The sequence below is a fragment of the Branchiostoma lanceolatum genome, chromosome 5 (genome assembly GCF_035083965.1).
Source record: "Branchiostoma lanceolatum isolate klBraLanc5 chromosome 5, klBraLanc5.hap2, whole genome shotgun sequence".
Lineage (NCBI taxonomy): Eukaryota > Metazoa > Chordata > Leptocardii > Amphioxiformes > Branchiostomatidae > Branchiostoma > Branchiostoma lanceolatum.
The window spans coordinates 10,902,274-10,927,656 of NC_089726.1; the positions used below are offsets into that span (position 1 = coordinate 10,902,274).

The window sequence follows — 25,383 nt, forward strand, 5'->3', positions numbered from 1 at the left end:
TACAACTTCGCCGCCTGAATCATCACCCGAATAATGAATGATTGTCGCAATAACGGGACACACCCACGCCCGGTGTTCACAGAACACACAGCAGAAGAGCCATCATCAAAACGGCGTGTCAGACATCAGCAGCATCAGGTAGTCAAAGTTTTTCCTTCAGACGAGATGGAACCCTACGGCAGTCAAGATGGAGATGGAGAACAGGCGGGACACGAAATCTTCTCAGAGGAAAGCCAGTCTTTTCTGAAAGGGAACAGTCCGCTACAGAGGCGATTCCTTTGCCTTGTGAAAGATGGCGACCATGAAGAGGTGGAGGAGATGTTAAGCAGTAATCGTCACGATGTGTCCTTCAACATCGACTGCCTGGACACTTGCGGACGTTCTGCTGTAGAACTGGCGACGATCCGGGGTGACCAGGAGATGGTGGAGACATTACTGAGACACGGGGCGGACCTGGGGGACTCGTTATTGTACGCTGTGGACATGGAAAAGGAAGACGTCGTCACAACCCTGCTGAGTCACACCGGTACCCGGACAGAAAATTGTGAGAACAGCACGAAGAAGGTGACTTCAAATTTACTACTTCTTGTTATAGCATATTTTATAAATGGGGGCAATGAGATTACTGAGTGGTCATTCAGATTCCTTAGCCAAATTATTAGGTGTTGTAACGCATATTAAGAAGGAGGCCCAGAGTTTTTGATAACTACTGTATATGTTTAGTTTTGTTTGCCATGTATAACTATATTTTTGTTCACTTGCCATTGCCATTGTTAAGTTTTGACAATCAAGTATTCCCTTACTGATTACATGTGGGTTTGGGAAAGGGTTTCTCTAACGATTTTTATGTGGATGGCACGTACGCCAGCATAAACAATGTTGCATGGGAACCATAGACATTTTATCAGCTGGCCATGTTTTTCCACGTCCACACTGCACTTGAGCAAAATGAACTCTTATTCTCTGAGTCTCCCTGATGTGACGTCCTGACACAGGTTTCGGTGTTGGATTTATTGCTTACTTGCTTATGTCGAGTGTTGGTGTTAGGGTACCTCACATTTACCAAACAATTCTGATAGCCACAGCCCATGACACATCTTGATTAACATATTTCTGTGTCAATTCAAAGTATTGTTTCGCCATTTCATATCATTAATTCTAGAGTTCTTTATTAATTTGGTAACGCTATTTATTCAAACCTGACTTTACTTGAGTTATTATCATTGTGACCCCTAGTGGTTTTGAAAGTTGGAGGAATCAGTCACGCACTCAAAAGGGTATGGGGCTATGTGCCCTTACCAGTTTAACCACTACCCATAGGCAAATGTAAAACATCGAAACAAGTGGTACGTAACGTTACCGGCCTGACAGTTTCTACATCCCAGCATCAGCGGTTCAACCGACCACAGAGGCATGCTTGACTACTACCGCGCCGTTACCAGCCCTTCTTATATTCTTCTCACTAGTCAAGATCCCTTCGAAACCGCCTTCAAGGTCAAGGAAGAACTGAACAACATCGTCGCCTGCCTTGAGACAGGAAGAAGTGAATTTCAAGAGCTTTCTGTCCAGCTTGAAGAGTTTACTGCAGAGCTCATTAGTTTCGCTACGTGTCCTGACGAGGTCATGACGGTTTTGAATGCTAGCGACAACATTGAGGACATCGCAGGATTGCGTATGCGTCAACTTCAGAGGGCCATTGCAGTAGGAAATAAGAAGGTACTCTCATATGTAATGCTACCCTGCATGTAATTGCAATATTCGACAATTGTTGATTGGCAAAAGGTAAGTAAAGATGATAAAGTCTTTACTATCATAGATCATTTCTGGACACGTTTTGTGACCTGTAATATGTCCCAAGATGATACACCTCGATGTCTTATCCGATTCATTCCTGTACTTACGAAGATTCTTTCCCTAGTTTGTAGTTCACGACAAGTGCCAGGAGTTGTTGAATCTGCAGTTCTACCGGCATCATCACGGTATCTTGCACAGCTCAGCATGGATGAAGTTCCTTGTCATCTTGGTACGGCGCTGATTACTTTAGTAAACCTCCTGAGACTCTTCAACTTCTTCGCCGTTTAGATATTGCGGCAATTGCTTTGCTCATTAAACCTCCAGCACTTTGGGGGTATTATGGGTTTTTGTGAAGTACGCTCATCGCTGCATATTTGTTGTTGTTGCTGCTATCTAACAGCAGACTTTCAAACTGCCTGCTGTTGAGATGCTACATGGGTTGATATCCCACTGACCTTGTGGCACTTTCTGTATCAATACAGCTGTTTTTAGCCCTAACTCCGGTTATGACAGTCCTGTACTTGGTCATCCCAAAGACTGGACTAGGACAGAGCATCGCCTCGCCCTTTGTAAAGTACTGCATGAAGGCCTGGTCGTGGGGCGTGTTTTTGAACTTCTTGACATCACTTAGCGGCGATCTGGAATCCAATGGTGGACAACTTTTTATGGGACTCTACTGGTACTGGGTGCTCGGTAAGAAACCAAATTTAACGAATCATTTACTGTCAATGTCAGTTACAGTACTAGTATCAAATTAGATACCAATGAATCAAAGGAAGGCTGTGCAACGCTACATGAAGATTGTGTGTAACTCCACAGCACTGACCGGTAACAATGCTACAATTTCCAAGAGTGCACTGACGGCGCTGTCGTTTTCAGTATAACTGAAACTATGTCCATGAATGCTGTCTCCTTACAGGTATGGTCTGGGAGAAGATGAAGGAGGTTTGGACCGCTTCAGTGGATGCCTGGAACACATGGGACCTGCTGCTTCTCCTGTGTCACGTGGCGGCTATGGGCTGCTTTGTAGGTGGCCTTATCGCTGTCTTAAGGGTAGGTAATGCGACATAGCATTGCTTCTAAAGAAAGCTGATGAGATATTTTGGAAATTCTTTGACTAGATGTCAAAATAGTGACGAGTACCACGCAACAGAACATAAATGCTGCATTATCTCCTCTATTGTTTTGTTTTATGTTGTTTCCGGATAAAGGACCCCGGCCTCGAACTCAATTCAGACGAGCTGAATCCGTTCTTCATCGGTGTGTATTTGTTGGCGATAGCGGTCATCCTCAGCTTCGCCCGGTACATGAGCATGTTGATGTTCTCCGAAACTATTGGTCCACTCCTGCTGTCCATGTACAAGATGGTTATGGACATCTTCAGGTTCATTGGCGTGTTTAGCACTATCGTGATTGGCTTTGGCTGTGCATTACAACGCCTTTATAGTTCACCGAGACCGGATTCAGGTATGTCAAAGCTAATGTCTATTTTGTGTCTAGAAATGTTTTACAATATCTCTCATTTACCACGGTTGCACATGCCTCTACACACGTTCACTACGGCAGAACAGAATATAGATTCATTGTCTGATCGTGCTTAGATTCATAATTCTATGTGCATCAAATATTAGGGAAGTGTTATAGATGGAGAAGTCCGATGTTTTTCTATCAAAATCAAATGTCAGAAAAAGAACGAATATCAAGAAAAGTTTCTATGTATCACTCTAAGCTATTGCTTGAAAGTTTCTGCGCGACTCACCAAGAACTGTCGCTATGAAGACGTCAAAACCCATATGGTATATGTATGGATAAAACAAGGAGGTTCTTGGATAAAGCAATGCAAATGTACTTACCATAATATGATTTATCTAATAGCAGTTCTTTGCAATTTCAGAATGTCTCTTGAAATATTCTCAAGCTATTCAAGAACAACTCAAAGCAAACAACACCAACTTCAACTTTACTGTTGTCGACTTCTGTGACTATGGACAGTTTGCACAGTATGTCTAATTCTCTTCATGATGCATTACATGGTGTCTTTGTCTAGTATTCGTATTGCTGTTGCTTATCATAATATGGCAAGTGGCTCCTTTAGTCCATAGTTGACAGTTCATGAACGAGAAAGAAAATATAAAAGAATGCAAGATACAACAAGTGAAAATATTTCCTTCCAGACTGCATCACACAATATTCTACCTGTTTGGGACGCTGTACGGAAAGTTTGAGTTCACCGATCTCGACGTGACGTCCCCAAACGCAGTCCAGTTTCCTGTAGTGTCCACCTGGTTGAGCAGAATCCTGTTTATCGTCTACATCACAACCTCCATCATCATCCTGCTGAACATGCTCATTGCCATGATGAGTGACTCCTTCTCTAGTGTGTCCGTAAGTGGAGAATCATGACCTCATCTTAATCATAAACATTATCAACATTTTAACGCAGTTCCTCGTCATCATTGATGGTACATATGTGCAAACTGTCGTCGTAGCACACCTCTGTACAGACAGATCGTCACAGACGTAGAGCAAAGTTTAGATAATTTCATAGTTTTCGTTCTTCTGCAGTCGGACGCTGAGGTGGAGTGGCGCTTCGCCCGTTCCCGTGAGATGTTGAAGTACATCCCCAAAGGCCGCACGCTGCCGCCTCCCTTCAACCTCATCCCCAGTCCCAAGTCGGTCTGGTCCTTCCTGAAATGGATCGTTCAGCTCTGCCGCTGTCAAAAGACTCAAAAGGTTAGCTGAAATAGGGCTTTACCAGGCTAGTATATCAATACTCTCCGAGTAACGCTATCACATCTTAATGGTAGTTGTGAAACGTCAAAAAACGAAAACTCCAATCATATCGTTTGCGAGAGCAGAATGCACCAATTCAAAACCTTCCTAGCTTTGGTATCTTATACTTGGTTTTGGGTTGACAACACACAATATGATGGTGAGTAACCTTGGACAGGTGGGTCGTTTCGCTCCCGGGATCCCCTCGCTGCTCACTACAGCTTATCCCATAGCTTGTTTGAATTTATGCATCATTGTGAGAGAAAAAAAACAGCATCAAACCTCAGTCGTTGAATCATGTCATCTCTTTTAGTCATTTAAAAGAATTCAAAAGTGTCTTTGCGGAAAAGTGCATATCATAATTTTCTGTTCCCAACAGAAGGACGAGTTCATGCAGGCTCTCGGAAAGTACAAGGTAGATCTTTATCCTCATGTTTCCCGTTTTAACATGTAGTTGTATGAAATAAAAATTTCACCACACCCAGAATAGCAATCAATAATTGCTGAGCATGCTATATTTCGCGTAAAGCTTGTTTTATCATTCTGTTTCTTCGTCATCATCAAGTTCTTCTCTACTACACAGGTGACAGTCGAATGGCTTAAGGCACGATACCTGCTGGCCTACAGCCTTCATCGGGATCAAACTGAAGGATGATGTTTTAACATCAGCAGCAACAACGGCAGTAGGTCCCAGTAACGTCAGATATCAGCATTTGATGTTTTGAATATAGACAAATAAATTTTGCTACGCATCATGTTAATTAGATGGTGGCATTGTTAGGTCTGCAAAAAGGCAATGCCGTGGTGTATCTATCACAAAGAACATGTATGGTTTATTTGTTGCGTATTATTTTGTTGGCCACAGTTCAACTATGAAATATGTTTGATCCGTCGACGTCAGTGTAAAGGATTCACCTGATTGGCCCACTCCCTCCAACGACTCAAATGATAGTGCATTGCTGCCATGCCGAATTTGTGTGTTTACTTGTTTGTCTGTTTGCTTGTTTGTCTGTTTGTTTGACGCCGTGCCACGTGACGACAGAGATAGGCTGAGGAATGTTTCACGACAAATAAAACAAATGCCGTTCAACCGTGTGTTAATTGTCCATTCATTACCTGCTTCATCACTTAGGTTAACAGAAAACACCTGCAGTAACACTCATGAGAGAAACACAATAGATAACACACCAGGGTTGACATAAGTAGGCATGAAATATTCATTCAAAGCTCGAACATACGAGGCCGTTTGTGACATGATGAGAAGTATTACGTGCGTGGCATGGGTAATAAAGACGAAAGAACAGCTTACATGTGCGTCGCATGACCACTGGATAATCATATTACCGCTTACATCTCGCCTTGGTTTATACCGTCCGCGTCTATATAAACAGTGTACAAAATAGCAAGTTGAGTTTTAAAGACATTTTGGGTACAACTAGAGGGACGTACTGTCGCCTGTGGTGGAATTAATTGGTTGTAATTTCGCCGCCTGAATAATTGTCCTAATAATGAATAATTGAAGGGACACACCCATGCAAGGTGTCCACAAAACACATAACGGAGAAACCATCATCAAAACGACGTGTCAGACATCAGCCGCAGCCTCGTCTAAAGTTTTCCATTTAGACGAGATGGAATCCTACGGCAGTCAAGATGGAGAACGGGCGGGACAAGAAATCTTCTCAGAGGAACGCCAGTCTTTCCTGAAAGGAAACAGTCCACTACAGAGGCGATTCCTTTGCTCAGTGAAAGGTGGCGACCATGAAGAGGTGGGCGAGATGTTAAGCAGAAATCGTCATGATGTGTCCTTCATCATTGACTGCCTGGACACTTGCGGACGTTCTGCTGTAGAACTGGCGACGATCCGGGGTGACCAGGAGATGGTGGAGACATTACTGAGACACGGGGCGGACCTGGGAGACTCGTTACTGTACGCCGTGGATATGGAGAAGGAAGACGTCATAACAACCCTGCTGAATCATACTTGGCCAGAAGGTAGCGGAAACATTACTAAGAAGGTAACTGCAAATTTACTACTACTCTTAACAGCATATCTAAAATGTGCCCTATGATATTATTTTGTAACGCAAGGTAAGAAAGTGCAAATAGTTTACACTATTTATTAGTTAATGACTATCTGATTTGGCTTGGTTGGCCTATATCATTATGGTTTTGTACATTTGCCATGGTTTTCCTATATTGTAAAGTACAAATTAAACATTCCCTTGGACTTACTGACTGGGTGGGAAAGTATTTTATAATGAATGTTCTTAGTGGATGGCAAGTACGCAAGCATCAAAAATGTTGCAAGGGAACCACCGACATTTTTTTAGCTGGACGTATTTTCCCACGTCCTCACTGCACTTGGACAAAAGGTGGTCTCGATCTGCCCTAATGTGAAGTCCTGGCGATAAATACAGGCTTCGGGGTGGGGGCCGACCACTTTTACCAAACGATCCTGCAGCTGTAGTTACAGCTAATGACAAATCTTATGACATTTTTGAGTTCATTATGAATAGTGTTTCATTGCCTTATATGATCTACTCAGAGTCCACTATTGGTGAGTTTTTCACACCCAAGTTGATTTGACTCCATAGGCATTATCATTGTGACCCCTAGTGGTCTGGTGATAAACTTACTAACGTAATTAATAACAGGCTGCCTCGAAAGGTTGGCGGAATTAGTCACGCACTCACAAAACTGTCTGGGACTATGTGCCCTAACCCGTCGAACCACCAGCCATAGGTCAATTTGGAAACATCCAATCTGGCGGTACCAGTCTAGTGCATTTTTGCAAAATACGTACCTTGCAGGGCACGCCAAAAGAATCCCTGTATCCTCCGCACGTCACACCAGTCCTCCTAGCGGCGCATCGTAACAACTACAGCATCCTCCAACTCCTGCTGGAGCGACAGTTCCCTCTCCCCAGCATTGGTGACATCAGCGGTTCAACCGACCACAGAGTCATGCTTGACTACTACCGCGCCGTCACCAGCCCTTCTTACATTCTCCTCACCAGTCAAGATCCCTTCCAAACCGCCTTCAAGGTCAAGGAGGAACTGAACAGCATCGTCTCTTACCTTGAGACTGGAAGAGGAGATTTTCAAGAACTCTCTGTCCAGCTTGAGAAGTTTACTGCGGAGCTGATAAATTTCACCAGGTCTCCTGACGAGGTCATGACCGTCTTGAATGCTGGCGACAAGATAGAAGACATCCGAGGATTGCGCATGCGTCAACTTCAGAGGGCCATTACGGTAGGAAATAAGAAGGTATGTACAATGATATCCTGCATGTAACTGCAATTTTGACTATATTGTTGTGAAAATTTAGCTAAAGGTGTTAATTATGATTATCATTTCTGGGCACGTTGTGGGACCAGTACAAGATCCCAACATGATGCGCACAGTGTAGTTAAGAAAGAAGCCACCGCGGCTGACCTGATTTACATCTAAACTCACTGTTATTATTTCCCTAGTTTGTTGCTCACGATAAGTGCCAGGAGTTGTTGATCTTGCAGTTCTACCGGCGTCATCATTTCATCTTAAACAGCTCCCCATTGAAGAAGATTCTTATCATTTGGGTATGATGGCTTTTTAATGAATTCAAGTGGTACCTTGCTGATTTATCATGTATTTTAAAATACCTCTTCGGACACTTCAAATTGCTCGCCATTGAGATGTGCACCCGTGAAGTTAACTTCCAGTATTTGAGTTTCAGGGCTTTTGGGTCTGATGAATTTGTACATTTGTCAAGAAGGTTATGTTGATGGTAGCCTTTGTATGTATGTATTGCATGTTTACTCCGTGAAGGAGTTCAGTGACCTCTGAGTATTGTGGTCACTCTTGTCCGTACGCTCGCAGCCATAACTCACAACCCTTTTGCTGCAGTCGTATGTAGTTTTGCATGGAGTTTTCATCAGGCTTTGGATTTTGTTTTGTCCGCCAGCCAAATGATTGGTTGTCGGGCAAAATTGCTGCTCTTGCTGCTACCATTATCTCACGGTAAACTTTCAAATTGCCTCCTGTTGAGATGCTACACTGGTTGATTTCCCACTGACCTTGTAGTACTTTCTGCATCACCACAGCTGTTGTTAGCCTTAACTCCGGTGATGGCGATTCTGTACCTGGTCATCCCAAAGACTGGACTAGGACAGAGCATGGCCTCGCCCGTTGTTAAGTACAGCATGAAGGCCTGGTCGTGGGGCGTGTTCCTGGGCTTATTGACATCACTTAACGGCGACGTGGAATCCGACGGGGAGTATCTTTTGATGGGGCTTTACTGGTGCTGGGTGCTCGGTAAGAAACCAGCTTTAACAAAGTATAAAATGTAGTCAGATTTGATACCCGTGTATCAATGAAAGGTGTGGCCACGCTGTATGAAATATATGTGAAACTGCTACTCTCTTCACAGTGTTGGGTACCACGCTATCCTTCCCAAGAATTCACGTTTTTCCAGTGTACAATTGGGTTTTCTATCTCTTGATATTTCCCTAAAATTCTGTTTCCTTACAGGTATGGCCTGGGAGAAGATGAAGGAGGTTTGGACTGTTTCAGTGGACGCCTGGAACAAGTGGGACCTGCTGCTTCTCCTGTGTCACGTGACAGCTACAGGTTGCTTTGCAGGCGGCCTTGTCGCCATCTCAAGGGTAGGTAATGAAATGAACATTTTGCTTTTGCAGAATTAAAGCTGATGAGGTAATTGTGGAGATCCTTTGGTTAGGTTGATATCTTTGTGGGTACCACGCAACAGAAAAGGAATGCTCAATTTCCCCTCCTCGATCTTACTTTTTCCGTATAAGGATCCCAGCCTTGCAGCCAGTTCAGACGAGTGGAACCCGTTCTTCATCGGCGGTGATCTATTAGCGATAGCGGTCATCCTCAGCTTCGCCCGGTACATGAGCATGTTGATGTTCTCCGAAACAATTGGTCCACTCCTGCTGTCCATGAACAAGATGGTTATGGACATCTTCAAGTTCATCATCGTGTTTTTCATCATCATCGTTGGCTTTGGCACTGCTTTACAGCGCCTGTCTACTTCACCAAGACCGGATTCGGGTACGTAAAAGCTAATGTCTATTTTGTGTCTGGAAATGTTTAAGATGTATCTTATACACTACGGCTACACCTAATAGACACTCAGCGCTGGAGAATTGAATGTCAGTTGATGGTCTAGGCGTACATAGGTACATTGAGGGTTGAGGAATTGTCATTGGAGGATGTGGATGTGCTTTTCTATAAGAATAAAATGGAAGTAAAAGATCGCATTGAAACAGAGAAACAAAATATTGCTTTAAAGTTTATGGTTGGGTCACGAAGAACACCTCCCGCTATGAAAATGTCGAAACACATATGGCAAATTTTATGGATAAAGCAAGGAGGTCCTTGGGTAAAGCAATGTTACATGTGTATATCACTCCATAGATAAATGAACAAATGCATTTGCCATTATATCTAATAACAGTTTTTGCACTTTCAGAATGTCTTCTGAAATATGATCAAGCTGTCCAAGACCAAAGCCAAGCCAACAACACCAACTTCAATTTTACCGTCAATGACTTTTGTGATTATGGAAAATTCGCACAGTATGTCTGATTTTCTTGATAACACATTACCTTGTTTCTTTGTAGTGCTGATATTTCTATTGATTGTTCAAATGTCATATTTGTAGCAAGCGCTCCCTTAACTCTATAGCTACTGATACCTTCTTAACGATAGATAAAATGTTTAGAATACAAGTCCCAAGTAACATGTACTACTTATGTGTTCCCTCCAGTCTACATCATTCCATATTCTACCTGTTTGGGACGCTGTACGGAAAGTTTGCGTTCACCGATCTCGACGTGACAGCACCAAACGCAGTCCAGTTTCCTGTAGTGTCCACCTGGCTGAGCAGAATCCTATTTATCGTCTACATCACAACCTCCATCATCATCCTGCTGAACATGCTCATCGCCATGATGAGTGACTCCTTCTCTAGTGTCTCCGTAAGTGGGAAATCCTTAGCCTTCTTTGCAGACCTTTTTGAGCGCCGGGGTTGATTTTTGGGGGGCGGAACGCTGATTCGCGATTTTCAACAGAGGATAATGTTCTCTAATCCCGGCGGAAACAGTTTCTCCACGCCAAGAACTGTCTACACCGGCAGTAGAGAACATAATCCCATGTTGAAAATCGCGAACGCCACCCCCCCCCACTCCAATCAACGCCGGTGCTCCAAGCTATGAAAGAGGCTAGGAAATCATGACCTCATCTTTTTAAAATTATGGACATTGTCAGCATGTTGCTCTGAAACAGACAAGCGAAACATTAGAAACATGGAGCTGTATGATATGAGTCATGTTTAGAAACTAAACTGATATTTCAACGCAGTTCTTCGTCATCATTAATGTACTGTCGTAGCACAACATATAACTGACAAAAATGACAGGAGTAGAACAAAGTTTGAAAATGATAAAAATGTTTATGCTAATTCTATTTTCGTTCTTCTGCAGTCCGACGCTGAGGTGGAGTGGCGCTTCGCCCGTTCCCGTGAGATGTTGAAGTTCATCCCCAAAGGCCGCACGCTGCCGCCTCCCTTCAATCTCATCCCCAGTCCCAAGTCGGCCTGGTTCTTCCTGAAATGGATCGTCTTGATCTGCTGCGGTCGAAACGCTAGCGCCCAAACGGTAACCATTTTAGAAATTGGATATTGCATTTGAATTGATTTTCACAAACAGACACACTGAAATACACACACACACACTGACACGTATATACCTACACATCTACACACTCACTTACACACATACCTACACACTGAAATACATACACATATCACACACGCTGATATAGACACGCACACACACACTGATACACATACACATACACACAATCATATGCTGCATGTATAATTCATAATGTTGTTTCTCTTAGGAAAACGAAATTGGCTTGAAGCAGGCGATGGAGAAGTATAAGGTAATTACCTTTATTCATGTTGTATTTCTGATACATTCCCAGCTATCATCCTTTTTTGTGTTTTTAAAAAAAATCTTGACTATGTTTCAACCAGTAGCTGCGACTAACACATATCAACTTCTTGCCGTTTGGTGATCTAATGATACAGTACATGTAGTTTGTCGTATAACTTACGGTACATTTTTCGTAAATACAGGTGACCATCGACAGGCTCCGCACACGTTACCTGCTGGCGTACAGTCTTCATCGGGATCAAACCGTGGCGAACTAGTGTTGCACACCTGTTCGGGCATTTGTAGATCCTGGTGTTCTTATAAAACGTTTTATTTTCAAACATAGGAATATGTGGAAGCATAGATAGATTATACAATGTCCATCATTGTATGTCGTGCATATTACCATATTATGCTCCTATGTGCTTTCATAAAAACGTTTGTTTCTTATTTAACATAAGAATATTTGAAAGCGTAGACATAGCAATGTGGTTTATTATATGTCGTGTACATGACCACTTATGTGTTTTACAAAAACGTTTGCATCTTATGATAATGATATTTGAAATTCATAGATTTAGCAATGTACTCGTTGCATGTCACGTACATTACCATTTTGTGTCCATGTGTTTTTATAGAAACACTTTTTTCTTATCAGAGTGATGTTTGAAAGCATAGATTTTGCAATATGCATAACTGATTATCATGTAATTATGTATATTATACTCGTACATTCACAGTCACAAGAATCTAGGCAGAATAAAAGATGTTGACGAATTCAGACGAACTACCTGACGGTTGATATTAGATAGAATAAGCACTTCTGACTTAACGTTGAAGGTAAAGTGTGTTTTGAATGTAACATGACATCGCTTGCAGCCTTCAGGCAGACAGAACAATGGCATGGCAGTACAATGGTATGACAGCACTCGACTAAACGTTTCGAGAGAACGTGAGAGCGTCACCGAAATACTGTAATGCTTGGTATCATAGGATAGCCGACATATGGAAGGACCATGTAAAATGCTATAAGACATCGTCAAGACAAAGGTAAAACGAGCCTTTAAACACAACAAGAAAATGGCTCTTTCTTGACATCATGGTCCTATTCTGGATCTTCAAAGTTCTTGGTGATTCGTTCTGTAATGGGGACATCGGAGGCCGCCGACACGGAGGCGTTGGACGTCGCGGACACGGGCCGGGTCCCTCCCTCCGTGATCTTCCAGGCGAACAGCGTGCCCCACACCATCAGGACCAGCATGCCGGTGATCTGCAAGCCGGGCAGCAGTAGCCACATGTTAACAGATGATTTCTTCGGCTCCCCGGCCTTTTGTTTGGCGGGGAGAGACTCCTGTTCAGTTGGTGTTCCCGCGTTCTGTCTGGCGGCCAGCCCGGCGGTGACGTACGCGTCCACGCTTCCGGTGGTGCCGACACTCATACCCGGTGTGGTGACCTCTGTCGAGAGACTGTTGTCTGTACTTTCTTCGCCATCTTTACGAACTTTCGCCTCTGAAAACAAGCCAAACCACGGTTACGTCTGTACTCGTTGTTAACGTGTATTCAACAAGCAGATAAAAGAAATAATGTACATATAAATAGCTCCTCGAGCTCTCCAAACTTGGCTAGCTCACCTGACTCGCAGATGTAGCGAAGGTTATGGGAGCAGGCAAAACGTTTCCATCCCTGGTTGTTCATGAGCCTCGTGGCCACGCAGTCTTTTCCGTCATCGTCTCGAGATGCCTGGCCGTTCAACCATCGACTGAACTTTCCCAGAGGGGAGCCGTCCGCGAAGTGGAAGCGCTGGCCCGCTGTTCCTGAAAGGTTCCTTCTCAAGCCGATCCAGAAGAAGCCAGTCGGGATTTTGGCGGACTTAATGGACTATGAACAGTGATAAATCAAAGCAAAGTTTATTGTCGTTTCCTGATAACACTTTTGAAGAGCACGTTGATGCTTCAAGAACGATCAATGTCGTGGTAAAGATTATCAAAATATTCTAGATATTCAAAAATATAATACGTAAAAAGGTAGGATACATCCCCATTCATTCATTCATTCATTCAATCAATCATCTAGCAATCCATCCATCCAATCATTCATCATTCCATCATTCACTCAATCATCCATCATTCATTCATTCATCCATTCAAATATCGAGTGGCATCACATATATCGTGAACGACTTGAAATCTAGACATTTCTGATAAAGAAAGAGAAAAGTGGGACGTGGGCGTGTCAGGTGGCTCTAGGAAGGTGGGAGACTCAAGGGAAGACCTTAGGGTTAGGTTGGCGTCCTCTGCAGCGTGGAGGACGGCGTTTCCACCAGTTTTTCCGAGGCTTACGAAAGGCGACGCCTGGCGGAGAGCGGCAGTCCTTCAGGTGGTCCACGATTAAGTAAAGAGTTGAGGAAGTTGGAAGTAGGAGAGTAGTAAGTAAAAGAACACTATACTACAGTAACACAAAGATATAGACAGGAATGCAAAGGTATAACGTGATATTAGAAAGGATCAAAGTAATCAAATTATATAGTTGTACTGGTATCCTGGATAGAGCGTATATTGCACAAAGATTTTTGGTAACACTATGAGAAATTCCGATTGCTATACAATACATTCGTCCTGTCTATCTAAGCCAACAACCTTAACGATATTAAAAAATCATATCCAGTTTCTCGGGTAACTATTATCTGGCCAACCTTAACGATATTAGCTATAATTGCCGTGTCTGTATGCGAGTCAAAGTATCGGGTTGTAGCCGCTAACATGCAGAATTACAGATCTCTAATCATGCAAATATGGCCGATCACAGAAGAGAAAGAGAAGTAAATCTGTCAGCTATGAGAAGGACAGAATTTCCACCTTTCGAAAAAAAGAAGACGTGAAGCTTTAAACTATCTACGACACCACAATATCACTTTCAAGAAATACACAACGTCTAGTCACAGTATCAAAGATATTCACAAGAATTGCACACTCACAGAGAAAATCTGGGCGAGTCCATCCATAGTCTGAGCGTTCTTGAACAAGGCGAGTTGCCCCCCGTCCAGGGCAGAGCATCGCTCTACGGCAGTGTCGTAATCCACCTGGTGGTCCTTCCTTACGTCATAGCAACGGTTGCCATGGTGAAACGTCCCTTGACGACAGTGTCGCAAGGCTTGGGAAACATTAGAAATACTAACTTCGTTAAAGTTCACTTTTTAGGAGCTCAGCAAGATAATGTGGATGTGCTACCCGTCTACTATCGCCCATAAATCAAGAGTGTAAATCACTGAGCAACTTTCCGTAATATCTACGGGTAGATTGGTTTGCATATGTAATCAAGTGTTGTAAGCACCTTCCACAGCTCAACATATTTCCTAAACATTTCCTCTCTCGCCGAAGTACGAAATTTAACGTCTACTAACACGACTCCGCCACAAAGAGCGGTGTTATCAAGGCTTTGTCAACAATATCTGGAATACCTGAAGTATGCAAACCTCGGGGATTATTAATGCTGTAGATCTCTTCAAATTTTCTGGGATTTTTTTATCAATGTGACAGTCTTATGTTACCTGGCGAAGTTATGATACTAGACATTACACATATTTACGCCTTCTTACCTGGAGGACCTCCTCCCCTGCGGAGAGGGGGACGGGGTCCTTCCCGACCCTGACTCGCCATGACGGGGACCAGCAGCAGCCCGCTGAACACCGTTATCAGCCCTACACATCTGCCGGATCCCGCCATGCTCAGTGTGTTCTCTCGTCTGCATGCGCCACAAGAACACGCTTCTAAATCTCATACGCTGCAGCGAAAACCTCCAAAACCCGGGAATACACTGACTTTACATCCACGGGAGAGCGGGGCGGCTTGTTTTAAGTGTATTCGACTGAGAGAAAAATGTTGAAATAAGAAAAAGGCGGTGCTAAAACGTCTTAACGAAGTTTGAGATCAGGGGCGAAGCAAAGAGAACGCGAGGGGTGGTTAAGTACAAGTGACGTCAGAGCGTGGGAAACACTAATCCCCTTACCACAAACAATTGCGCCGCCGCAAATCTGAAAATGTTTCGTCTCAAGTTTCATCAGAGAGGTCTTATTAGAGTACATCCGGAAACAGTTGATTATGATTCAATAGAATGCCTCTCTTTATGATCACGTCGTCTTCACGGCTGTCAACATCCGCCTGTAGAAGACAGACCTTCGCTATGAATGAAAAAGAGTTTGAAATGGCCCCCAAGCCACCAAAATCTAGTTAGCCTCTCCGGAAAAAGACGAAAATCAAATTACATTGTCAGGTAGTTTGGAGTTCGTGTTAAGCTTGAAAGATCTTTCCCCTAGTAGACGCTTATTGGCCAAACAATGGAAGGGCAATGCGGTAGCGCCTCTGGCGGGGAATATTAGAAACGCCCCCTACCTACGAGCATTAGACATCTGTCACAGGTTCAGATTCCTGTATCAAGAGCTCGAGATGCCTCCCGGCTCTATCATCTGGAAACTTACCTTCGTGCCCAGAAGTTCAGAAGGTTTGTAGTCCCCTGACGTCACCTACAGTATTGCAGACTGTGATCGATCTTCAGTTCACACAGTAAGGCCCCCATTCCACTAGACGGCGATCGCGCTGTGATCTCGCTGCGACCTAAATTGAATCCTTGAATTCATAATTGGAATAGCATGTACAATTTAAAGATATGACTGATAAGACGACAAAACACACAAAGCGTAAAAAATGTTTGTTTTTTTTTTAATCACTGAAATTCGTTGAGCACTCGCTCAAATTTTAGGTCGCAGCGACGTCGCCGCCCAAGTAGATTGCGGGTGTAATCAGAACATGAATCTGACCTGAATCTTGACCTGTTCACCGCCTCCCTGCCTGTAATCTCACAGCGGAGCGTACAGAGTATGACACATCAGCGGAGCGGAATGACCCTATTATCGCCAAATTACACGGCTCCACCTCTGTTCTCATATTGACAATGGATGGAGTGTGCTCTCAAAATTACGCGTGGAAAAATGTAGTCCCTAAACATCTTTAGCATGGAAGTTCATCTGTGTTGAGAAGTGACATTGTGAATAAAGACTGAACTTTACACAACCAACTCTTGGAAGAACTGGGACTTACCAAAATGATCGGCTTAACGGAACAAGGCGCTTTCATGGGTGAAATGTAGGTGACATTGCAGCATTGTGGTACAGTTAATCGCCAGTAAACCTCCTCTCATTATACCCATACCCTTCAGCGCCTCACTTGGATAATCCTCAAGGGTTTACAACATAAACCGTAGAGACTTCCAGAAACCTTATCTACGTATTACCCTCCAAAATATTAAGGGAGCACATCCCAGTCTATTTGGAATTTGAATTCTAGGCTGCAAACCCTCTAGTCTAGCTACCGTCTCTTCCAGGGAATCATTCTTAAGTAAATCAACTGTGTATGGGATGAAAGCATATCCCTTCCGCTACTAGACCATCTGAGTTTTGTTTCTTCAACCTCTCTAATTTTTATGTCAAAAATGATGCGCAGTTCATACGCTTGTCAACCATGCTAGTATCTGATGTCAGTTCGAAGCACATTATGAGAAATGTGAACTCAAACCCAGCCCCTCGAAACCCTTTCGTCACTTTTTTCTCGCGCACAGAACTGGGGTGTACACCGTTAATGTTTCCACTGAGTCTCGTTGGACCTCCTTTGGTCGGCTAACCCCTCTGGTAGATTATTCATCCCATTTGGCTAATTTCTATGATTTTAGACCACAAAGGATCCTTAATCTACTCCAAGGTCTGTTTTTGCTACCTTTGCTGCATGACAAAGTAGGTGGCAAATATCTGCTATTCCCTGAACTTTGGCAAATGCCATTTTGTATCATTGTCTTGGCAATTCAGGCATTCCCCAAGGCGCACACGACTTCGCCAAGTCAGCTAGATCTCTGAAAGTTCAGGTTTCAGGTTGGCAGAATTTCAAATTAACTAAGTTAGTAACCGTTATAGATGACATGACCCTTGGGTCGGGACAAAAGACTGCGCTGTAAGAGAAGTTAAGTCCCGAGCCTGACGTGAAGCCGTGACCGGTGGGCTAACTCACTACAGCGGTACGGTAAAGTTAAGATCAAGCTTTTGCTCCCCTGCTCGAGATGGATGCGTCGCCACCACGTGAAAAATCGATGTTTCATCGCTGAAGTGTGAACCCCTGTATTATGAAGATGGAGGTGTAATGAATAATGTAACGGAGAAGAAGCCCAAGTGGAGTAGCCTGTAGAGCTGAGATAAGGGAGATTGTAACAAGACTGAGTCACGTTGGGAGACGAAGGTCACCATCATTATCTCCGTGAAAGGAAGGTATTGTAGTAACTTGCTGCGTGTTTGTGAGGGCCGCGTCTTTTCGCACGATAACTCGAGAAAGCCTGGATGGACTGTCTTGATGTTTGGTATGTGGGTAGGTCTTGATAAGAACTCGAAATAATTAGATTAGCTAAGTAGTATGGTACTGCAGCGGAACGTCCGATTTCTGTGTTTCTTGTTCTGGATATGCCATGGTTATGATTATTGAGTGGTAGATTCCTCTTATGAGGGAGAGGAAATCGTGTAGGTTTGGGTCCCCCAGTGGCTTTTTTAACTGCAGGGGCCAATTTGAAAAAGAATAACTCGAGAAATTCAAGTGATGCATTACATATACTAATTGTGCATACGGGTGCTAATTTGCAACTTAGCAAAAACGGCATTTCCTCATATTTTAAAGAACTTGTGTTATTTGATTTGGCAGAGATGATCAACTAATATGATCTATGCAAATTAGAACATTATTTGCATAATCAATAAGAAACATTTATGTGACGTCACTCGAAAAGGTTTTAAAAAAACATCATTTGGGGAAGGCATGAAGTCATGGAACTAATGATTCTCTGGCGATTCGGCGACCATCTGGCCATCAACAAATTCACCCAAAGGTCTTTGAGAGTGCAACGCTGGCTTAACCAATTTTTCCCGGGCTTCAGACAGATGAGATTTCTCGGACCAACAGGAACACTACAGCCGCCTAGTCAGTCAGTTTGCCCCGGTTATTGTGCCTGCCTGGGGCTGGTACGAAGCCGCTATTTCCCAGCAACTATAGTATATTTAATACATAATATTCACATACCTTGTTATTACTATAGTGAAATAAACGTATCTACCTTTGTATATCTATGTTTGCAGGATGCCTTACGAAAGTCTTTGTGATCTTATGGTGTTAAAAGTTCAGCTCTGTTTAATAGAATTGGAGGGGAAGTGTGCTACTCTAGCTCTATATCTGAATTGGGCTTTTTATGTTTACCTTCTCGAAAGGGAAACGTTGCTGTTTTTTTCTTCTTCCTCTTTTTCTTCCTCTTCTTCTTCCGTTCCAAAGAAATAAGATCAATGACCTGGACCAGACGGCTGTTACTGGTAATATAGCAGACACCCTGTGGTGTACGATTGCATTATGTAGCAAGTGGCAGGACAGAGCTGAAGCGAGTATGTCTTCTTGCTTGCCATATCAACGTATCGTATCCCTCCGTAGTCCCATTAACAATAGGTCTGCATCCCTCCGAACACCTAATATGGAATGTCCTAAAGCGACATTACATTATCAACTGATCAGAATCAATAATACATTCAAAGCTTTTCGCTGTTACCGCTTCCGAAATTTCAGGGGAAGTCCATGTTCATATCAGTACTTGGTAAAAATGGCGTCCAATGCGGTCATTGACAATGCCGACGAATCCCTCGTCTGCCAGGTCTGCTTGGAGGACTTCAAGCAGCCCAAGATGCTGCCGTGTCTTCACACCTTGTGCCAGCAGTGTTTGGAGAGGTTTCTGGCCACAGAACCGGTGGGGAAACTGGACTGTCCAACATGCCAACAGGAAGTGACCCTGTCAGAAATTGAGTTGAAATCCAACTTCCTAATTGGAAAAATGGGCGATATTCTGAAACAACAGTCGAAAGGGAAAACTTCCGTGGCGCGGGAGAATGGAATCCCCTGTACGGTCTGTCGAGTCGGGAACTCGGCTCAGTTCTACTGTCTGGAGTGTGCCGAATACCTGTGTCAGACGTGTAACGACATTCACCGTCGGTTCAAGGCGACCACAGCACACAATGTTGTAACAATCCAAGACCTGAGATCCGATCAAGTTGCCACGGACGAAGACCAGGTCAGAGCATCTTTGCGCTCACCTGAAATCATGCCAGTGCGACCGAAAGTGCTACTTGGTAATGGCGGCGCCAGGCTAAAACTCGTCAAAACTGTTGGGGAGGGGGGAAATGGAGATGGGCAGCGGTTATACGCTCCGGCCTTGCTTGCTGTCACCGCAGAGGGAGACATTGTCGGACTGATTTCTACAACAAACGCCTGCAATTTCTGGACAAAGATGGCTCCTTCAAGAAGAAGGTCGATCTGCGGTTCAGTTTGTGGTGTATGGCGGTACTGCCAAGCGGTGAGCTGTTGGTGACAGGAGACAAACACAGGATTCACGTACTGGACAAACAGGGGAATGAGTCACGTGTCATCCAGGTGACAGGGTCTGCAGAGTCACAGGAAACTACGAAAGGTGTCGCTGTTGACGGTTTGGGGCGCATCATCGTGACTATTGGGTACCAAGTTTTCGTACTCAGTCCTAGTGGTGACGTCATGCTGAAGTTCGGGGACAAAGGTCAAGGTCAGCAGCAGCTGAGTTCCTCCCTCCGCGTGACCGTCAACAGCAGCAACCAGATCATCGTCCTGGACTGGGACAACCACAAGCTGAAGATATTTGACCCTGCGGGTCGTCATCTCTTCACGTGCGGGTCACGTGGCCCGGAGGCTGGTCAGCTGCACTACCCCTGGTCTGTCATCACGGACAGCGAGGACAACATCATCGTGGCTGACAGTTGGAACCACCGCGTTTCCGTGTTCAGTCGGGACGGCACGTTCATCAGGCATGTGCTGACACAGGAGGAACACGGACTGAAGTTCCCAATGGGGCTGGCGCTGACTCACGACGGACATTTGGTCGTTTCTGAATCTGCTCCTCACACCTTCAAGTTGAATTATTTCCATGTAAAATGCCAACAGGACGTGCCCCTCCCCAAAATTGGCGTCCATGGGCGGTGGTCCAACTTCCTCGTTGGCAATTCGCGCGATATTCCCCAACAACAGCCCAAAGGGGGAACTTCCGAGGTGCCGAAGGACGAAGTCCCCTGTACGGTCTGTGAGGTTGGGACCTCGGCTCAGTCTTACTGTGTGGAGTGTTCCGAATCCCTGTGTCACATATGTTACCACATCCACCGTCGGTTCAAAGCGACCAAGCGCCACAAAGTTGTAAAAATTCAAGATCTGCAATCCGGCCTGGGCGGCACGAGTCTAAAACACGTCAGAACGGTTGGAGGTAAGAGGGGCAGTGGAGATGGACAGTTTAACTTTCCGAACTCCCTTGCTGCCACCGCAGAGGGAGACATTGTAGTGACTGATCAGGCCAACTCACGCCTGCAGTTTCTGGGCAAAAATGGCTTCTTCAAGAGGAAGGTCGATCTGGGGTTGAAGCCAAAATGTGTGGAAGTTCTGCCAAGCGGTGAGCTGTTGGTGACGGGAGACGAACACAGGATTCACGTACTGGACAAGCAGCTGCAGGGGAATGAGTCACGTGTCATCCAGGTGACAGGGGCTGCAGAGACACAGGAAACTACGAAAGGTGTCGCTGTTGACGGTTTGGGGCGCATCATCGTGACTATCGGGTACCAAATTTTCGTACTCGGTCCCAGCGGTGACGTCATGCTGAAGTTTGGGGACAAAGGTCAAGGTCAGCAGCAGCTGAGTTCCTTCCTCCGCGTGACCGTCAACAGCAGCAACCAGATCATCATAAGTGACTTTGACAACCATAACTTGAAGATATTTGACCCTGCGGGTCGTCATCTCTTCACGTGCGGGTCACGTGGCCCGGAGGCTGGTCAGCTGCACTACCCCTGGTCTGTCATCACGGACAGCGAGGACAACATCATCGTGGCTGACTATTGGAACGATCGTGTTTCCGTGTTCAGTCGGGACGGCGCGTTCATCAGGCACGTGCTGACACAGGAGGAACACGGACTGTTCAGTCCGACGGGACTGGCGCTGACTCCCGATGGACATCTTATCGTTTCGGAATTTTCTTTTTCCACTGACCATGTAAAGTTTTTTCGTGTGAAATGAATCTTTTACACTCTTTAATGCATAATATGGTGATAAACGCTCAAAGCTGTTCAACTTCCTTTCCGTTTGCTTAACAGAATTTGATACATTCCATCCTATAGATAAATTCAATTACATTCTAGAAGGAGATAACCCTTACTGTGTACAAATACGTAAATGTATCAAAGAATGTCTAGAGCTTAGAACCAATAGTGTAAGTGATACACCTCAACTCAACACGTGGATTAATTCATATACTTGTACGTAATATTTGTTAATTCATTTGTATCCACTTTTTTTGTTTGTATATTTCTACAAGACCTTAAGAAAGTCGCTGTACTTTTTTTTTTGTCGATAAAGATTGATTTTCATTTTCTGGCTAAAATCATGCAGTCAGGACGTCGGTTTCCTATATCCTATATGATGATAAATATTAATTTATGCATTCCGATACAACTTCAATTTATACCCCAACTTCAATTTCTACAAAACCGAAAGATAAATTCTCGGTGATGCATTTCATTGTGTCTATACACATTTTACATCCAACAAAGACAATAAATCCTATATTTATATCATCAATAAAGAACAAAGAGTGTTGGTTGCTATCCCCTTTTATATTCCTGTGTCATCAATTGCTTTCAAAGTATGTTTACAGTTTTAAACCTCTGTATTTTGACTATACATCTGAAGTAAAGATTGATAAGGTTGACATATTTTGGTAAATAAATGGGTGTTTTAGGCACCAAAACGTTCGTTCTTTCATATAATGCGCACGCGTGTTTAATGTATTTGTTCTTCGCGACATAATGATTGATACTTTGCAAGAAATTCTTCTTAACATCGGTCTGACGTTTAAACTTTTTACGTCAAATTGTGACAACGCTTTTGGTTGATTTTGAAAACTAAAACTGGTAACAGGACACGCACGCACGCGTACGCACACACACACACGGACACACACACACGGACACACGCACGCACACACACACACACACACACACACACACACACACACACATAACCTGCCCGCCCACCGATGTCTTACCAGGTTTACACATTACGTGTTGTAAATACTACAGCAGGGCTTCAACAGTCCCAGCCCCCCCCCCCACATGTGCGTTGAATGCCAATTCCAGTCCGACAGCACGTTTATCCAGGATACCACTGTCCCTATCAGTCATCATACCTTAGTCCTGAAGTTTACAATTGGTGATTCTTCACCGTTTTTCTGGAAGGAAAGAAATATGTCATTCCTTAATAGGGAAGAAGACACCAAAGGGCAAAGCAAAACTAAGTCACCGTAACGGATTGATCACATTAAACATGTTTTTTTGGGGGGGCGGGTGCATCAAGTTACTACATCTAGTTACAATTGGATGCCAAACAATTATTCTACTAGAAGATTTATGTGAAATGAAGTCACAATTTGTAACTAGCAGTACAATGCGCGGACTTATTGGCAAAGGTACAAATAAGAAAAGATAAGGAAAAGGTAGTCGGCAGTGGGACTAACTATGATCGTAATCAATATACAGAATAGCAAAAGTAAAATACAGTATCAAGATATTACAAACCATTTGTAGCATAGAAGGAGTCGATATGTTATATTACGCTGGCGTATGTCTATCTTGTTGCTTTTTCCTATTGATACGTTCACATTTGGTAAATTGGATATTAGATTTGATAAATAAGGAAATCTTGACAAATGAAACAATACTGATTACAATACGGTCGCATATTGGTCCTTGTTCTAATACGGTTGTATTTGTGTACCCAACCCAACAACTATAGCTACTGCAACTGGCCAGCTGAGAGACTAGCCTACAAAACGACCCCCTATTTGCATATCGCGAATCGCAGGTGTTCGACACATAATAGACCGCTAATGCTCTTATTACGGGGATAGACGATCTCCCCATGTTTTACTTCCAGAGCTAGTCCAATGTGACTGGCCGCGGAGCTAACACTTGACCATGCTATAGTGAATGTTATAGAAGACCAAGGGCATCCAATGTTATCTTTGTGTCCTTGAATAAACTTGGCGATACCGGACGTAAGGGCACGGCTTCGGGCAACTTGTTCATACAGAGCGCGTTCCGGTGGGGTATTTTCCACGAGTAGAGGTAGGCCAAAAGTCGGCCATAGAAAAAAAGCTCTTTGCGGGTCGACGAAGCGTGTCGATACGGTGCAGAGCGCACTTGATTCTTGAATGTGAGGGGGAGCAAATCCCGATTCAATCATCTTTGACAGGGCCTTCATACATTGTCGCCGTCGGCCTACAGGGTCGACCGGGGTCTAGTCTCGAAGCTGATCTACCGGTGACAAAAGACAGAATCCAAAGGGCCAAATAGTATCCAATTGGCCACTGGTGGCCAATTGCACAGTGTTTTGGTCCTTTGGATACTGTCTTTTGTCACCGGTAGAACTGACTGGAGATTAACCGGGGTCGTCACTCGTCAGCATTGAGACATGATGGACACCGTAAGGATTGTGGGCAAGGGGCTCACAAAAAGCATCCGAGCACAGAGGAGGAGGAAACGGGAAAATCGTCATATATCTTCCCTGTAAAGTTTTTTTTTTCTGTAAGGGAATGGATACCAAAGTTATATTTTCTAAATTCAGAACGAAGGTGCGTATGTTTGGAAATTTTCTCTTCACATCAGAGGCTGCCTGGAGAGTTTTCCCGCAAACTACTTCGGAGAAAACTGCAATCACGTTAATGACATCGGCGGTGACATTGGTACTTATACCTGTCAATCAAGACTCTGATTGTTTGTGGTTGTGGCTCTGATGTGGTGCAATTGCATCTTAAGTGCATGTCGCACATCGGGGGCGATTGATATGGCACGGCACCACTTTATCTTGTTCATTAGATTGAAATTGAGGGACAGGCTCACTGAAGTGCAAAGAAATGGATGTGGAATGTGAGCACAGCTGTGAAAATGGTCTCCATATTTTTTTAGAAAGAAGAAGTCGTAGAATCGATTTTCTAAATTATGTATCTAGGTTATCTTTCTGGATCTAAAGAAACACAACACTAGATAAAGCCACTTCGTCTTTAAAGCAACGAACTCAAGTATGCCGGTATTCATCTGAGAAATGCCCTGATCATTACAATGAGATAGGTAACTCAATCCGAGTAACTTTATTGGTCCAAACGACAGTGGTTTTACTGCGTCCCCTTTACACAATTTCGCAGTGCTATTACATTAACGCAGCTACTTTAGAGTGCTCCCGCGGTGTGTGGAAAATCGCACGAGAGTATGATGTACGAAAAACAGGGCAAGCGCTAAGATTTCAGCTAACCCTAATGGAATATGTCTACATCTTGGCTAGAGGACGTAATTGTTTGACAACAACACATCAATTGATACCCTCCTACAAACAAACGTTTATTCATATCACTCTGTAGATGAAGAAAAGTCCCTTGAATTTTCTTACCATAGTCAAACATGGTCGACCCCTGTATGTACACTTATGCATGTCTCTCGACAATTGATGTGATCAGAGCCGTACGACCCCAGGGTCACGCGTCACAGTGAAGTTGACGCTCATGTGACGTCGATCCTCGGGAGAACCGCCCGAATTTTGAACCACCACTTTCAAGGTGGCCTTTCCGGAACTTCTCGACCCGGCATCTTCTTCCTTTTTACGTCTAATCAAGTCTGATCCCAACACCCTCGCACTTTCAGCACTCTGTCGGCACTAGGAGGTGTAAAGGGCTGACGCCAGAGTTGCGTTGCG

General features: G+C 44.0%; 6 protein-coding genes across 7 annotated transcripts; 5 read left to right on the top strand and 1 right to left on the bottom strand.

The window, feature by feature from the left end:
• The first annotated feature begins 165 nt into the window (after nt 1-165).
• On the top strand, nt 166-5,647 carry LOC136435312 (short transient receptor potential channel 4-like). Its single transcript, XM_066428683.1, has 10 exons — nt 166-564; nt 1,495-1,716; nt 2,331-2,487; nt 2,714-2,820; nt 3,006-3,261; nt 3,689-3,794; nt 3,969-4,179; nt 4,360-4,527; nt 4,946-4,981; nt 5,150-5,647. The coding sequence occupies exons 1-10, from the start codon at nt 166-168 to the stop codon at nt 5,219-5,221; spliced, it is 1,734 nt and encodes a 577-aa protein (XP_066284780.1). The 3' UTR covers nt 5,222-5,647.
• A 451-nt stretch (nt 5,648-6,098) lies between these two features.
• Nucleotides 6,099-8,393, top strand: LOC136435315 (short transient receptor potential channel 4-like). Its single transcript, XM_066428702.1, has 3 exons — nt 6,099-6,584; nt 7,380-7,820; nt 8,376-8,393. Exons 1-3 carry the CDS (start codon nt 6,099-6,101, stop codon nt 8,391-8,393), a joined length of 945 nt encoding a protein of 314 aa, XP_066284799.1.
• A 159-nt stretch (nt 8,394-8,552) lies between these two features.
• LOC136435055 (transient receptor potential-gamma protein-like) lies at nt 8,553-12,286 on the top strand. Its single transcript, XM_066428236.1, has 8 exons — nt 8,553-8,861; nt 9,078-9,211; nt 9,365-9,620; nt 10,042-10,147; nt 10,339-10,549; nt 11,054-11,227; nt 11,475-11,516; nt 11,713-12,286. Exons 1-8 carry the CDS (start codon nt 8,675-8,677, stop codon nt 11,785-11,787), a joined length of 1,185 nt encoding a protein of 394 aa, XP_066284333.1. The 5' UTR covers nt 8,553-8,674; the 3' UTR covers nt 11,788-12,286.
• Nucleotides 11,586-17,621, bottom strand: LOC136435056 (uncharacterized). 2 transcript variants are annotated; one of them, XM_066428237.1, is made up of 5 exons: nt 15,105-17,621; nt 14,484-14,659; nt 13,781-13,879; nt 13,141-13,387; nt 11,586-13,018 (listed from the first exon to the last, which is right to left on the bottom strand). In XM_066428237.1, exons 1-5 carry the CDS (start codon nt 15,229-15,231, stop codon nt 12,615-12,617), a joined length of 1,053 nt encoding a protein of 350 aa, XP_066284334.1. In that variant the 5' UTR covers nt 15,232-17,621; the 3' UTR covers nt 11,586-12,614. The 2 variants fall into 2 exon arrangements, with proteins under 2 accessions (XP_066284334.1, XP_066284335.1); XM_066428238.1 differs by lacking the exon at nt 13,781-13,879.
• A 1,203-nt stretch (nt 17,622-18,824) lies between these two features.
• LOC136435057 (uncharacterized) lies at nt 18,825-22,362 on the top strand. Its single transcript, XM_066428239.1, has one exon. It carries the CDS (start codon nt 19,909-19,911, stop codon nt 21,655-21,657), a length of 1,749 nt encoding a protein of 582 aa, XP_066284336.1. The 5' UTR covers nt 18,825-19,908; the 3' UTR covers nt 21,658-22,362.
• Nucleotides 19,181-19,826, top strand: LOC136435316 (E3 ubiquitin-protein ligase TRIM56-like). Its single transcript, XM_066428703.1, has 2 exons — nt 19,181-19,645; nt 19,806-19,826. Exons 1-2 carry the CDS (start codon nt 19,181-19,183, stop codon nt 19,824-19,826), a joined length of 486 nt encoding a protein of 161 aa, XP_066284800.1.
• Nucleotides 22,363-25,383: the final 3,021 nt, after the last annotated feature.

Bases quoted from the DNA above. Each gene is read 5' to 3' on its own strand.
- LOC136435055 (XM_066428236.1), top strand. From the start codon at position 8,675: ATGGCGATTCTGTACCTGGTCATCCCAAAGACTGGACTAGGACAGAGC. The intron at 8,862-9,077 runs GTAAGAAACCAG...GTTTCCTTACAG, and splicing joins TTACTGGTGCTGGGTGCTCG to GTATGGCCTGGGAGAAGATG. The intron at 10,550-11,053 runs GTAAGTGGGAAA...GTTCTTCTGCAG, and splicing joins ACTCCTTCTCTAGTGTCTCC to TCCGACGCTGAGGTGGAGTG.
- LOC136435316 (XM_066428703.1), top strand. From the start codon at position 19,181: ATGGCGTCCAATGCGGTCATTGACAATGCCGACGAATCCCTCGTCTGC. The intron at 19,646-19,805 runs GTCAGAGCATCT...CTGTCACCGCAG, and splicing joins TTGCCACGGACGAAGACCAG to AGGGAGACATTGTCGGACTG.
- LOC136435057 (XM_066428239.1), top strand. From the start codon at position 19,909: ATGGCGGTACTGCCAAGCGGTGAGCTGTTGGTGACAGGAGACAAACAC.
- LOC136435315 (XM_066428702.1), top strand. From the start codon at position 6,099: ATGCAAGGTGTCCACAAAACACATAACGGAGAAACCATCATCAAAACG. The intron at 6,585-7,379 runs GTAACTGCAAAT...CGTACCTTGCAG, and splicing joins GCGGAAACATTACTAAGAAG to GGCACGCCAAAAGAATCCCT.
- LOC136435312 (XM_066428683.1), top strand. From the start codon at position 166: ATGGAACCCTACGGCAGTCAAGATGGAGATGGAGAACAGGCGGGACAC. The intron at 565-1,494 runs GTGACTTCAAAT...ACCGCCTTCAAG, and splicing joins GTGAGAACAGCACGAAGAAG to GTCAAGGAAGAACTGAACAA. The intron at 4,982-5,149 runs GTAGATCTTTAT...TCTACTACACAG, and splicing joins AGGCTCTCGGAAAGTACAAG to GTGACAGTCGAATGGCTTAA.
- LOC136435056 (XM_066428237.1), bottom strand. From the start codon at position 15,231: ATGGCGGGATCCGGCAGATGTGTAGGGCTGATAACGGTGTTCAGCGGG. The intron at 13,880-14,483 runs GTGAGTGTGCAA...GACCACCTGAAG, and splicing joins GACTCGCCCAGATTTTCTCT to GACTGCCGCTCTCCGCCAGG. The intron at 13,019-13,140 runs GTGAGCTAGCCA...GCTTGTTTTCAG, and splicing joins TCGCTACATCTGCGAGTCAG to AGGCGAAAGTTCGTAAAGAT.